We start from the raw sequence: 14396 nt of genomic DNA on the forward strand, positions 1-14396 counted from the left end.
GCACATACCTGGTTCGTGTGTGCTGGAGGGTGAATCTAGCACTTTGGGCATGCTGCGCAAGCGCTCTACCAACTGAGCTACCTCGCCAGCCACAAGAACGAACTTTATAACTAGGAGAGACATCATCATTTAAACTTGGAAAGCATCAGGAAAGTTTAATAAAATGTTAATGGGGAGAAGAGGTTAAAACTGGGAGCTGAAGTAGTTGAAGAACGCACACTGTACTTGTAGAGAACCTGAAATCAGTTCCCAATACCTATGTCAGAAGGCTGCCTGTAACTAGCTCCAAAGGAATCCCTGACCTCCACTGTGTCTGCTCTAAGGCACAGGCCACACAGAAACGATGATCTAAAATTTTTACAGGTATCTTTAAAGGTCAAGTTTGAGGTTTTTATTTAGGTAAATTAAAAGTAAGGAAACGGGGATGTGTGGTAGAAGCTTGTTTGCCTAGCTAGCAAGGCTTCCTGGGACACATCCCTGACACCGGAAGGAGAGGAAGAGTAGGCCACAGCGATTCCTCTGGAAAGTAAGGCTGACGGGAGTGGCTAGTACAGTATTTTTTTTTTTTTTTTTTGGTTTTTCGAGACAGGGTTTCTCTGTAGCTTTGGTGCCTGTCCTGGAACTAGCTCTTGTAGACCAGGCTGGCCTCGAACTCACAGAGATCCGCCTGCCTCTGCCTCCCGAGTGCTGGGATTAAAGGCGTGCGCCACCACCGCCCGGCTTAGTACAGTATTTTTTGAGATAAGATTTGCCAGCTTTGTTTCCTAACTTTCATTTAATCACAATGAACTTGGTCCTGTGATAAGAAAGCATAATTAGATACTTCTTATCTCTAGAACTATTTTCCTGTTGTCCGTTCGCAACAATATAGGAGTAATAGCTTCACACATTAGGAAAATTCTACTGTAACATTTTAAACATTTAAATAGAGGTGATAATATACTGAACCCATGTCTAGTTGAATAACCTTACCAAGATTTCCAGTACTTCTAACATAACTGTCCCGTTTGGGAGTGTCCAGGGCACACTCAGGTGTGGTGATTTGCTTAAAAACAAAATCTCCACCCATGAAGTCAGGAACAACACTGACGCCTCTCAGCGATCACGTGTGAAAAAGCAAGGAGCAGTGCAACTAGGACAGCGCCCCCACATTTGTGCAGAGTTCTCATTCCACGCTAGCAGATCGGAAGGTGCCCCCACATCTGTGCAGAGTTCTCCCTGCACGCTAGCAGATTTAGTCTCTGAAAGTCAAGCTGATGCCCAGAGACTCAAAGCCTCCATTGTAAGTGGGATGTCAGAAATTACCAGGTGCAATGGTAATTGGGCCAAAGTTAAATTTATTAACACAATGTGGATAGGTATATCTCCATCTCTCTTTCCTTTATTATTTTCGGCATTAGAAATATTTAGAAAGCCAGGCACAGTCAAACACACCATTTGCCTCTGCATAGAAGAAGCTGAGACATAATAAATAAAAAATTAAAAAAAAAAAAAAAAAAGGGCTGGAGAGATGGCTCAGAGGTTAAGAGCACTGACTACCCTTCCGAAGGTTCTGAGTTCAATTCCCAGCAACCACATGGTGGCTTACAACCATCTGTAATGAGATCTGGTGCCCTCATCTGGCCTGCAGGCATACATGGGGCTGAACACTGTGTACATAATAAATAAATAAAAAAAAAAAAAAAAAGAAGCTGAGGAAGGACGATTAGTGTCCACAGTGGCCAGTTTCAACTACATAGAAAGGGTGTTTCAAAAGAAGGAGTGGCGCACTGTGGTAGAGAGTCTGCCCCACATGTAGAAGATCCTGGGTTTGCTCTTCAGCACCATTAGATATGGCAGATGGATCTCTGAGTTCGAGTCCAGCCTGGTCGGCAGAGCTAGTTCCAGCACAGCCAGGACTACATAGAGAAACCCTGTCTTGAAAAGCAAAAAATAAAAATAAAAGCTTACAGACAAAACAGCAAGAATAAACGAATCGTGTATATTTACCCAGATTTCCTTCTTAATACTTTACCCCATTTTTGTTGTTTGTTTTGAGTCAGTGTTCCTTTGTCCTGGCTGGCGTGGTACCACCGTAGCACACACTTCATGTACACAGCGGGTGCAGGCGCCCGGGAGGGAGGGGATCGTAGGACGCGCGGCGCGACGCAGCGCCCCCTGCCGCCCGCGGGAGGAACCAGCGCGGCTCGCCGGACGCGGGAACATGGCGCGGCAGCCGGCGAGCACCGGGTCGCGGGCGTCTGACCCGGACCAACGGGAAGCCAACGTGGTGACGCGCGTGTCGCAGTGGGCGGACAGTCACCTGCGCCTTGTCCAGGTGCCGCGACCCGGCGGGGTGGGCTAGCCGGAGCGGGTGCTCGCGGCAGGCCTCGAGGGGGACCGGCAGGGGCCGGCATGGCCGGGGAGGCGACTTCGGCTCCTTTGCCGTCCCGGCGGCCAGGCCTGCTTCCTTACTCAGGGCTGGCGCGGGGCTAAGGACGCCACAGGGGTCCAGGTAACTCCCGGTTCCGTTCGCGAGGCTTGAGACCCAGAGAGCAGGGAAGCCCCACAGGCCTTCACAGAGCCTATTTTCCCAGTTTTCCAGGGCTGGGATTCGAACTAACGTAAGCATTCTAGTGCTTACCACTGAACTTATATCCCCAGTCCTGTTTTGCTTTGTTTTTAAAGTGAAATGAGAAGTCACCGAAATTCAATCAAAGAAGAAAAGCTTTGATGACCAGACTAACACTAGAGACAGGACTGCTAACAAGGTCCTGGTGGTGATAGGGGCAAAGAGGGAGCTGCCCGTGTGTTGATGGGAGTCGAAGGCTACAGAAGCAAAGGCTGACAAAGCATTAGGGAAGAAGACAGCTAGAAGCCAGGAGGGGGATGGACTGGAAGAAACAATTTTTCAAAAGTTCCGCTGAGAAGCTAAGGAAATTGAGCTTTGCAAATGCGTTGCAGCTAGGCAGCCGGAGGTCCAAGGTTGTGCCTGCTGATACTCCTTTGTGGCTTCATCCTTAGTCTACCTGTCATTTAGTAGTAACAAGTGATAAAGAAATACATATATCATTATTAACTATATTAATGTTAATATTCAATCATAAACATACATGTTTACCCAGTATGCTTGCCATGGTTTTCTACCAAATGCATACTTCACCATGGATGTAAAGTTAGAAATGTTAGGTCAGGGGTGCATTCAAGTCGTTCATAGACCAGATCAAATCACTCACTCTAATCCCTGTGCCTGCCAGATCGCTAAGGAAGAACTGGGGAGGAACACTGAGGGATAAAAAGACAGGACGCTGCACGTGGGGACCCAGCGGAGCGTTCTGAGCTTCCATCCGAGGCAGCTGCATCATTTGAACTGGTCGTCATCATGAGGGCCGTCTCCTTCCCCTTTTCTAAGTTAGTGCGTTCGCTGTTGTAAATGATAACTGACGAGAGTCAATCATGAAATCTCTTTCTGTAGAACGTCAGCACGGGAATGGCCATAGCTGGGATCGTGTTACTAATGAGAAGTGTCCGACTGGTGAGTCAGAACTGGCAGGGGCAACAGACAGTGGGTTTATTCCCATTCCAGGCAGCTTGTATTCATACTGCAAGACTTTAAGTTCTGTTTTAGAATAATAAGCATATTTTTTAAGATCTTGGTTAATGCTTAGAGCAGTGACTATATTTTAGAGTCACAAAATTTGTACAGTTACTTAATTCTATAGACTATTTGCATAATCATATTTTTAGAGTTAGAAAAATAGTTCCATAAAGGATTTAGTTTGTTAAAATAGTATAGTCACTAAACTTGCATTTCAGATTCCGTGGATTGTCTTGTGTTTTTGTTTGACTTTTTGAATATATTATAGATTGCTTATAAGAGACAATAACAATTGAATAGCATTCTGATTAGTTCGGAGTTATTTTCCTGACTTCTGCTGAACCATTAATCTAAATGCTTAAATGATCAAGCCTACATATAAGGAATGAGTTGGAGTAAAGAAAAAGCGAGTAGGTTAATAGCATATACATTTTATTTATGCATTTATGCAGCCGGTTTTAAATCGCTGTTGCCTCTAATCATATGATTAGGATCCCATGAGCTCGGCTGCTCCACAGACCAAGTCCTTTCAGTACACAGATCTCGGTTTTCTGTCAACAAAATGGAATTTAGTTGGGTATGGTGACTCACACCTGTATTGCTAGGGAAGCTGAGGCAGGATTATTACAAGCTCATAGCCAGCTTGGACTGCTGGTGAGTTCCAAGTCAGCCTGGCTGGGCTACAGAAGGAGACCTTGTCTCAAAACAAAACCAAAACCCAAACAAACTAGCATTTGTCTAATTTCCTTGTCTGGGTAGGGAATTGTTGGTACTGATGACATCTTGTCTTTTAGGCAAAACTGTTTCTCATGTGTTTTGCAAATAAACTATTATTTTTAGATAGAAATAGAAATTCTGATGTGGCTGATTTTTAGTTATCGAACTTAAATGGTCAAGTGATAGAATCATCTATTTAATTTGAAAGGTTACAACTTGCCAGTTTAATCTGGAATGGTTTCTTAAGTAGCATAGTGTGACAGAATCTCAATAATGCAGATTACCATTTATGGCTTGCACGCTGATGAATCTGAAAACAAACTTACATAAGTTCTTTACATATGCCCACACAAACAAGAAATCCAGAGTGATCTTTCTGAATCCAAGTTAAAAGTAAGTTCTGGGGCTTTGAGGTGGCTCAGTGGTTAAACACTCTCACACAAGCCTTGGAGACCTGAGTTTGATCCCCAGAACCTGTGTGAAGGTGGAAAGAGAGAACATAACTCCACAAAGTTCTCCTCTGACATCCATGTACACACAATGTAGCATACACATACACACAATAGAAATTTTAATTATCCCAGCATATAGATAAAGCTCTTCTCCCTTGCAGAGATAATATGCCATAGCATCAAATATTCTTTCCTCTCCAAAGAAAGATGGACAGCGCGATGCAAGGTTCTGAGCTAGTCACGATGCTGCGTGATGCTTGTTGAATGATAGAGTTACTAACCCTGGGCACCGAGTAGGTGATGGGGTAAAAGGAAATCTCCAATGTTGGCCTACCCTCTTCTTTTTAAAGATTTACGTTGTCACCTAAATGATTTTAAAAAATAATAAAAGTCTCACCAGCCAGGAGTCTAATTTAATTCGACACAGCTTTGCTGGGGCTTCCATTTCACACCTCAGATATGCTATCTTAAAATAGACATGGATGAGTAGTAAGCTTTAACTCTCCATAAACGGTTTAAGCTATTTACTGTTTTTATATAGACGTGTTTGTGCATGTATTGAGTTTATGTGTACCGGATGCAAGAAGAGGGTGAGGGTCTCAGCTCTCTGGAACTGGGTCCCGGAAACTGAGAGCAAGAGCATCAAGTGTCCTTAACTGCTGAGCCGTCTCTCCAGACTTTAGAAACACTTTTGATTAAATATTAAAGTGTCAATGCTAAAACTTATTAAATATTGATGCGTTAAAGTTAACTTTTCAGTGGCTATGTCTTCTTGATAAATGCTTAGGTATCTTCACATGTTATTTTCAGTTTAAGTGAAAATTATATATATATTTTGTAAATCAACAGACATCAAAATTTACAGCCTCTTCAGATATTCCAGTTGAGTTTATAAGAAAGAAAGTGAAGCTCCGCGGCCGATTACACCGGATAACCGAGTGTGGTCTAGAAATTGAACATATTCCTATTACTTTACCTTTTATATCTTCGTGGAAAAGTAAGTAAGATGCAAGAATTGTAAAACTAACTGTTGTAATCATTATTGTGGTATTTAATAACTAGATGTTCTTTATAAAGGAGCAGAAATATGCTAATTTCTGATTTCTTTCATAATCTATGAAAATCTGAACCGTGGCCTTACTTACAAGAAATTGTTTAATTTGGCTCTAGAGCTCTTGTCTTCCTTCTCTCTTTGGTTTCAGCCGACTGCCCAGTCTTTTGCTTAGGCCTTTGGTTTCTCATCCCGCAAATGATGACAGCCTGTTGTGGCCCAGGACCTAAGATAACCGTACCATGAGGAATCAAACAAACATGGTCCTTCTAACGCTTACAGCTTACAGTCTTGGTGGAGGAGGATAATGGGCCTGTGAAAATTTGTTCTAACATTGATGAAGACAAGGAACAGAGTGCTGGGATAGATAACTATTCATCTCCTGTGGGGTTAAGGAGATCTGCACATATACAGTAGTCAGACAGAGAAGATCTCATTGAGGAGACGTTATATAATCAGACCTGAACATTTGAATGGGCTAGCCAGGAACAGCGCAGGTAGGAATGAACTTGTATCTTTTGACAATTATATGAAGTTCCTGTAGTTGAGACACAGGGAAAAAAAGTTGAGAGGAGCCAAAGAAAATTAGAGGGGTATTAGGAGCCACACTGTTTTGTTTCTCTCTCTCTCTCTCTCTCTCTCTCTCTCTCTCTCTCTTTCTCTCTCGTGCTCTTCTTTTTGTTTTGTTTAAAACAAGGTTTCTCTGTGTAGCTTTGGAGCCTGTCCTAGAACGTCCTAGAACTCATTCTGTAGACCAGGTTTGCCTCGAATTCACAGAGATTCTCCTGCCTCTGCCTCTGGGATGCTGGGATTAAAGGCGTGCCCACTACCACCCAGCATTTCTCTACTTATTATCAGTTATCTCCACTTCGTATCAAAGGGCCCAGACACACATACCTTTCTCTCTTAGATATAATTGCATAATCGCGGGTCTGGTTCTTTGCTCAGACAACTTTCATTCATTCTTTGGGATCTAACTCAGTTGTCTTTTTTTTTTTCCTTTTGTAAAACTTCCTTAACCCCCACCCCCTGTGAAGAGGGTTAAATGAACTGCAGTTGTAGAATTCCTTGTTTTTCTACCCTGCATTTTAAAATTTGCTGTCCATCTTCCTAGGCTACAAGCTACCCATTTTTCTTGTAACTTCCTGTCATATGATATATTTATGTTTTTAATCTTCTCTACTAAAGAATTAGCACTTGACAGACATGAACATTTCCCCCCAAACTTGATGCTCACAGTTTATAGAAAAATGCTGACTAGAGTTTGGATGGAAAGAATTGACTTGTTTTTTTTTTTTTTGTTGTTGTTGTTGTTGTTGTGTGGTTGGCTTTGGTTTTAGTTTTTGTGTGTTTTGTTTTATAAGCTCTCTCCTGATTCAGTGGCGCCAACAGGACATAGTTAGAAAGTAGTTTCTGGTTTTAAGGGTTTTGTTTTGTTTTGTTTTCATTTATTTTGATGTTCTATCCAGAACTCCATGAATGCCTGTTCGTATATAAATGAAAGAAACCTGCTGAATGTCTCCCAACAGATAGTGGCCACAGCAGAAGAAGTGAGAGTGTGAACACTTTGTCTGTGGCTGATATAAATTGCTCTTGGGAAATGTATAATTTTATATTTTCAGAAATATTTTTAAAATATTTCTTATGGTTTATTTAACTTATTTTATGTGCATTGGTATGAAGGTGTCAGATCCCCTGGAACTGGATCTTCAGACAGTTGTGAGCTGCCATGTGGGTGCTGGGTTTAAAGGCATACACCACCACCACCTGACTGGTTCTCTCCTTTCACTGTGGTTCTGGAACTAGCACTCAGGTGGTCAGACTCATGGCAAGTACGTTTCCTTGCTGCCTTGGTTGCTTTACATGTTTTGAGACAAACATACCTGATCAAAGAAATTTAAAGGAGAAAGGTTTATTGTGGCTTGCTGTTCCAACAGGATACAGTCCATCATGATAGGAAGGTATGGCAGCTGAGTTACATTACATCCACTATCAAAAAGCAAAGAGAATTGGAAAGTGAAACCCAGCTTTAAAAGCTCGAGGCCCAGCTGGTCTCGGTGGTGTGCACCTTTAATCCCAGTACTCAGCAGCAGAAGCAGGCGGATCCCTGTGAGTTTGAGGCCGGTCTGCCTATTGAGTTCCAGCATATATGTCTCTGTGAGGGTATTACATTGCCTGGAACTGGAGTTACAGACAGATGTGGACTGCCAAGTGGGTGCTGGGAATTGAACCCAGGTCCTCTGGAAGAGCAGCCATTGCTCTTAACCTCTGAGCCATCTCTCCAGCTCCTCTGACATTTCACATTCTACCACTTGCCCTCATAGGCTTGCAACTACATCATGATGCAACTGTTTTTAATAGTCCCAACATTGTTTGGAAGTTCGAAATATTTTCTAAGACTTAAGTCATCTCTTAAATGTGACCTGTAAAGTCAAAAAACAAATTACAAGCTGGGCCTGGTAGCACATGTCTTTAATCTCAGCACTCAGAAGGCAAAACCAGGTTGATGTTTATTTGTAAAAATGGCCCCCCTAGGTGAAGGGAGTGATATATTAGGAGGTGTGACCTCTTTGAGGTGGGTGTGGCTTAGTAAGGGGAAGTGTGTAACTAGGAAGTGGGCTTTGAGGGTTCAGTGTGTAGTTCTCTTCCTGCTGCCTACCGATCCAAATATAGAACTCTCAGCTACCTCTCCAGCACTATGTCTGCTTGCATGCCTCCATGCTTCCCGATATGACAATAATGGAATAAACTTCTGAAACTCTAAGCCAGCCCCAATTAAATATTTTCTTTATAAGAGTTACTGTGGTCATTATGCCTTTTCACCACATTATAACCTCAAGACAATTTCTTTTTCTTTCTTTCTTGGTTTTAAGACAGGCAATCCTGACTGGTCCTGAACTCCTTATGTAGACCAAGCTGTCCTCGAACTCACAGAGATTCACCTGGCTCTGCTTCCCGAGTGTTGGGATTAAAGACCCATCTGTTATAAAGTATAAATATCTGGTTTATACTTGTATTATTTTAAAAGAAAATTTAATAAAAATAAGTGGTTTTAAATTTAGAGTTTGAGTATTTATAATGTGTGTTTGGGGTTTGGAGGCAAATGACTTTGGACTTTGCTTTATGGTCTGCCTTGAAGCTAAACTGCTTTCTATATTACTTTCTTAGAAGAGCCATGTGGGTTTTTGCTGGTTAAGCTGGCTGGAGTAGAACTCACTGAAGCCGGTAAGGTCTGGTTACAGAAAGAGCTAAAACCTTCCCAGCTGCTGTGGTTCCAGCTTCTTGGAAAGGAGAATTCAGCACTCGTTTGCTACCTTCTAGTGAACAAGGTAAGCTGCAAAGAAACACCTGATCATGTGTTATTCAGAACATAAGTCGATGCTTATTTAATTGGCATTTTGAGTATAGAATGAACTTTTCAAACTACTGACCACAGTTACGCGGTGTAAAGAACAAGGTATTTTATATATAAATTTCTTCTTCCTTTTTTTGTTATTTGCTTTGTTTTGTCTTGTTTTCAAGACAGGGTTTCTCTATGTAACAGCCCTGGCTGTCCTGGGACTTGCTCTGTAGATCAGGCCGTCCTCTGTAGATCAGATCGAACTCATGTCCTTTGCAAGAGCAATGGGAGCTCTTAATCACTCAGCCATCTCTTCAGCCATCTCCAGGCCTTAGACTTTTTGAATTATGAGTCTATGTGTGGGTCTATGTGCAGTATCCACAGAGGCTAGAATAGGGCATTGGATCCCCTGGAACTGGAGTTATGGGTGGTTGTGAACTGCCTAAGCAGGAGCTGGGAACTGAACCCAGGTCCTCTGGAAGAGCAGCGAGAGCTCTTGGTTGCTTGAGCCATCTCTCCAGCCCCTTTAGAATGCCTATTTGACTGATATAAACATCCACAAAATTTTACAATGAAATTTATATAGAGCCAATTAGTGGTGGCGCACACCTCTATGCCCAGGCCTGGAAGACAGAGGCAGGTGAATCTCTGTGAAATCATTTAGGGAGTGAGGCTTGACAACTAGAAGTTACAAAGAACAGGATGTTTTCTAAAGATAAATATTGCTCCATCTGCTCCAATATCCTGTGTGTTCACACTCAGAGGCTGTAAAAGTAAATGTCTTGGCCATGTTACTTCACGCATGCAGAAGACCATCCCTGGGGTTGCTGTTCTCATTTACAGGTGGGTCTCCAAAGGATGAGAGTCTCCTGGACTAGACTAACCTAAGGGAGAGTTCTTCCTGGCTCAGAAACCCACCTGCATTCCTAGTCCTTCCATTGTGCATAGAACATGATTCAAGTGCTTCTCTGCTTGAATTCTATTAAGGTGTGAGACTGTTTAGTTGTTTTGGCTTGGCTCAAGGAAATGAGTTTATAAAATGTTCTAAACTGAGACAAATATAATAAACCTTTCATAGACCAAAATTTATAATTTACTGTACCCAGAAAAATGTTTTGTTTCAAAGTCTTTTTTGTTTTTTAAAGATTACTTTATTTTATAGACTCTTAGAAAATATTTCTTCATTTAAGCCTGGAATTTTGACTTTTTAGATTAATTTTATGTTAATTGTGATTACCTTTTTGAAAATGTGAATGTGTGTGTGTGTGAATGTGTGTTTGTGCATATGTCGGCTTGAGACTCTGTGTATGTGTGTGTGTGTATACTCACATGCATGTGGAGGAGCCTGCCAGCCGAGGGCATTGAATCCTTCCATGTTGGAGACACCTGACTTGTTTCATGAGTGCTGGGATAAAAACCCAATTCAAATGATTGTGCAGCAAGCACTTGTTTTTTTTTTGTTTTGTTTTGCTTTTTTATTTATGTGCATGTGTCTACCTATATGGGTGTCTACGTCTACATGTGACCAGAAGAGGGTGTTGGATTTTTTTGGAGATGGAGTTACAGACAGTTCTGAGCCATCCTGTATGGGTGCATGGAGCCAAACTCCAGTCCTCTGAATGAGCAACAAGCATTCTTAACCTGCTGAGCCATTTCTCCGGCCCTGTAATGTACTTCAAAATGAAGCTACCAACACTTGATTTTAATTGATTTTGTTAGGGTAAAACAGTAACCCTATGTAAATTATCCCTATGATTTACTATGGAAGGTTGTTTATTGATTTCATCACAAGTAGAATAATAGTGACTTACAACTGCAACTCTAGTTCCAGAGGATCCGGTGCCCTCTTGTGGCCTTGGCAGGCACTAGGCATGAAGGTGATGCACAGGCGTACACATAAGGGCAAAACACCCATGTACATTTAAAAGAAGAAAAACAAACACTACCTGCCAGACCCCCCAAACCCTGTGACTTTTAACTTAACAAGTTAATGCTGTTGTTCGTTGTTACTTATTTACTTATTAGTTAATAGTTCTCTTTGTTTTGTTGTGGGCTCTCATTGTACAAATCTTGTGCTCTGTTTCCCCTCTACACAGTCAAGAAAGTAAGTAGCACGTTCTATAGATTACCTTCCCAATGCTTCTTTGGATTAAAGATCAATGAGAATCAGTTGACTTTGAGCATGGCTTGCATGTGTATTATGTCAAAAAATAAAATCCTTCAATTTAGCAATAGCCGATTTGGACTCTTCTACCCCTTTGTTGTTTCGTTGACCTGGTTTTATTACTTATTTTCTATGTGAGGGTCATATGTTTATACAGGTGATGACACGTGTGTGTGTGTGTGCATATGTGGAGGCCAAAGGTTCATGTCAGATGTCTTCCTCAGTTACCATGTACCTTATCTTCTTTTCCTGAAACCAGAGATCTCTTTCTCAACTAGGCTGGATGGCCGGTGAGCTCCAGGGATTGATTCCCCAGTCTCTGCCTCCCCAGCACTGGGATTATGAACCTAACTGACGTGCCTCACTTTTTGTACGGATGCTGGGTATCTCAAGGTCCCTGTTTTATTGCTGTCACTGTTTTGTTCGAGACAGGGTCTTATTTTGGAGTCCAGTCTGGCCCTGAGTAAATAAGTAATCCTCCTGCCTCAGACTCATAAATGCTAGGATTGCAAGCGTGTGGCACCAAACTTGACCTGAAGAGCTTTGTGTTATAATTTTTTTTGTTTTTCTTTAAAATGATAAAATTGCTGAATTTTAAGGTAAATAAGATAACATGAGTATAGTAATGACTTATTAAATTGTTGGTTTCCTTCTTTTTATTCAGGGTGGATACTTTAACGTGAATCTGAATGAGGAAATTTTGAGAAGAGGCTTGGGCAAAACTGTTCTTGTTAAAGGGCTAAATTATGACTCAAAAACCCACTGGAAAGTCCACAGAAACTTACTTAAGGCTGAACTGACAGCTGTAAAGAAAGGAGAAGGAATATGGAAGGAAGAGTCTGAAAAAGAAAGCTATTTGGGAAAATTCAAAGATTCCTGGAGAGAAATATGGAAAAATGACAATTGTTTAAAAACAAGCAGACCAGATTTCCACTTGACAAAAGACAGTTATTATGACAGGTTTCGAAGGGCTTATGGAAGCTGGAAGGACCATGTGGGCAACTTCTCTTTAGTTTTGAAACTCAGAGAACTTGTGAGCCGCTTGCACTTTAGGAGAAAAAGATGAAGCATCCTTAAGGCCTAGAGGTGACCTAGGTGCATGACTATATGACCACTTTTCTTTGAGTCAAATGGAAATTTCTTCGGGTGACCAAAATTCTAGTCAAGTGGTCCTTAAAGATTCAAAACACTGTTAAAACCAAAATCAATTTGAAGGAATTATGATCAATGCAATATACTTTCAGGAAAAAAATGACACACTATACAGTTACCTGGTAGAAGGCTGTATCCATGCAGAACTAGTGTTTTGCCTGTTTCTTCTCCTGCCCTGCCCCTAGTGCTGTGGATTGAACGCAGGGCCTCATGCACTCTGGATTCACTAGCATACCATGACTGAGTCTCATTGCCAGCGCCATATTGCTAATGTCTCAAGAGAAAGTTCAAGTATTGACTGTTAAATTAGTTATTTGGCACAGCTAGATTTAATATTTGTTTTTCAATGTCATCAACTTTATAATAAAGGAAGTTTTGGAATGTTTTCTTTCTAAGCCACTTTTTCTCCCAGTGTCTTTCTAGCTGCTAGTGAGTTTGGGCCAGGGCCACAAAAGGCATGGACACCATTCTTGGGAATAAAGATAGCTAACCTCTCCTGTTGTTAGATGAGAGGATTACTCTTATTATACAGAGGACAAAGATGGCTCCATAGAGTACAGAAAGGAAGGATCTTTAGGACACCACTGAACGCTGAACGAGCCAACTCCTTGTGCGGTGAGAAAGTCAACTGCCTTGATAGCAAAGCCAGTGTGAGCTGCGCATGGTGGTACACACCTGCAGTCCCAGCACTTGGTAAGTAGAGACTGGAGGTTACGGAATTCAAGGCCAAAGTATCTTTAGAAAACAACCAAAGAGAATTTACTTGATAGCACTCTGCCAGGGCGTGATTTATAGCTTATCAGAGGTTTATTGATTAATATTAAGACTGTGAAGAGCAGCACAATGAGAGAGATCTGATAGCTTGTATTTGTACACCTTAAAACATTTCTATACTCTGAAACGTTTTTATCCTCAGACCTTTTTTTTTTTGGTTTTTCGAGACAGGGTTTCTCTGTAGCTTTGGTGCCTGTCCTCGAACTAGCTCTTGTAGACCAGGCTGGCCTCGAACTCCCAGAGATCCGCCTGCCTCTGCCTCCCGAGTGCTGTGATTAAAGGCGTGCGCCACCACCGCCTGGCTCCTCAGACCTTTATAACGTGCATGTACACACCTTAAGTCACTTGCATGTGTACACCTTAAAACACCTTCTTGGCCCCTAAAACATCGCTAGATCCTCACATCTTGAGCCTTGCATCCCCAAACACCTTTTATTTCAACATGGTAAAAGTTATGCTGAAGTCTGTTTTGTGAGGTTGTCCCTTTCAAACTGGCAAAGCCTCCCAGCCATCAAAACTGCACCAGAGTTCTTGAGAAGGATAAAATTTTACCTGAGTTATTGATTTAAAAATGGCAGAGAGGGGCTGGAGAGATGGCTCAGCGGTTAAGAGCACTGACTGCTCTTCCAGAGGACCCGGGTTCAATTCCCAGCACCCACATGGCAGCTCACAACTGTCTGAAAATGCAGTTCCACGAGATCTGACATCTTCACACCAATGCACATAAAATAAAGTTAAATAAATCATTAAAAACAAATTTTAAAAAAAGGAACTCAAGCATTCTGTTAAAAAAAAATAAAAATAAGCCGGGCAGTGGTGGCGCACGCCTTTAATCCCAGCACTTGGGAGGCAGAGGCAGGCGGATCTCTGTGAGTTAGAGACCAGCCTGGTCTACAAGAGCTAGTTCCAGGACAGGCTCCAAAACCACAGAGAAACCCTGTCTCGAAAAACCAAAAAAAAAAAAATAATAAATAAATAAAAATAATAAAAAATAAAAATGGCAGAGAACTAAAATTCTTTTTCTATGTTGAAATCACATATACATCCTGAGTCAGGACCCTAAAACCTTAATAGTACTCCCCGGAATGCTGGGATGACTGTAGAGCTGTTCCCCTATCCTCTAACCCTGACAATGGTAGGTAGTCTAGGCTGGGCTGGTCTTGGGTTCA

At 41.8% G+C, this 14396-nt stretch overlaps 1 protein-coding gene across 4 annotated transcripts; it reads left to right on the forward strand.

Annotated features, from left to right (window-relative positions):
* Positions 1–2177: 2177 nt before the first annotated feature.
* C24H3orf33 (chromosome 24 C3orf33 homolog) lies at positions 2178–12877 on the forward strand. Of its 4 annotated transcripts, none has more exons than XM_057757334.1 (5): positions 2178–2317; positions 3237–3514; positions 5612–5743; positions 8966–9126; positions 11966–12877. In XM_057757334.1, the coding sequence occupies exons 2-5, from the start codon at positions 3436–3438 to the stop codon at positions 12365–12367; spliced, it is 774 nt and encodes a 257-aa protein (XP_057613317.1). In that variant the 5' UTR covers positions 2178–2317; positions 3237–3435; the 3' UTR covers positions 12368–12877. The 4 variants fall into 4 exon arrangements, with proteins under 4 accessions (XP_057613317.1, XP_057613315.1, XP_057613318.1 ...); XM_057757332.1 differs by having other exon boundaries at positions 2196–2317; positions 3455–3514; positions 5596–5743; XM_057757335.1 differs by having other exon boundaries at positions 2204–2494; positions 3455–3514; positions 5596–5743; positions 11966–12876.
* The last annotated feature ends 1519 nt before the right edge of the window (positions 12878–14396 follow it).

Source organism: Chionomys nivalis, chromosome 24 (assembly GCF_950005125.1).
Source record: "Chionomys nivalis chromosome 24, mChiNiv1.1, whole genome shotgun sequence".
NCBI lineage: Eukaryota > Metazoa > Chordata > Mammalia > Rodentia > Cricetidae > Chionomys > Chionomys nivalis.

Bases quoted from the DNA above. Each gene is read 5' to 3' on its own strand.
- C24H3orf33 (XM_057757332.1), top strand. From the start codon at position 2,204: ATGGCGCGGCAGCCGGCGAGCACCGGGTCGCGGGCGTCTGACCCGGAC. The intron at 3,515-5,595 runs GTGAGTCAGAAC...GTAAATCAACAG, and splicing joins TAATGAGAAGTGTCCGACTG to ACATCAAAATTTACAGCCTC. The intron at 5,744-8,965 runs GTAAGTAAGATG...TTACTTTCTTAG, and splicing joins TTTTATATCTTCGTGGAAAA to AAGAGCCATGTGGGTTTTTG.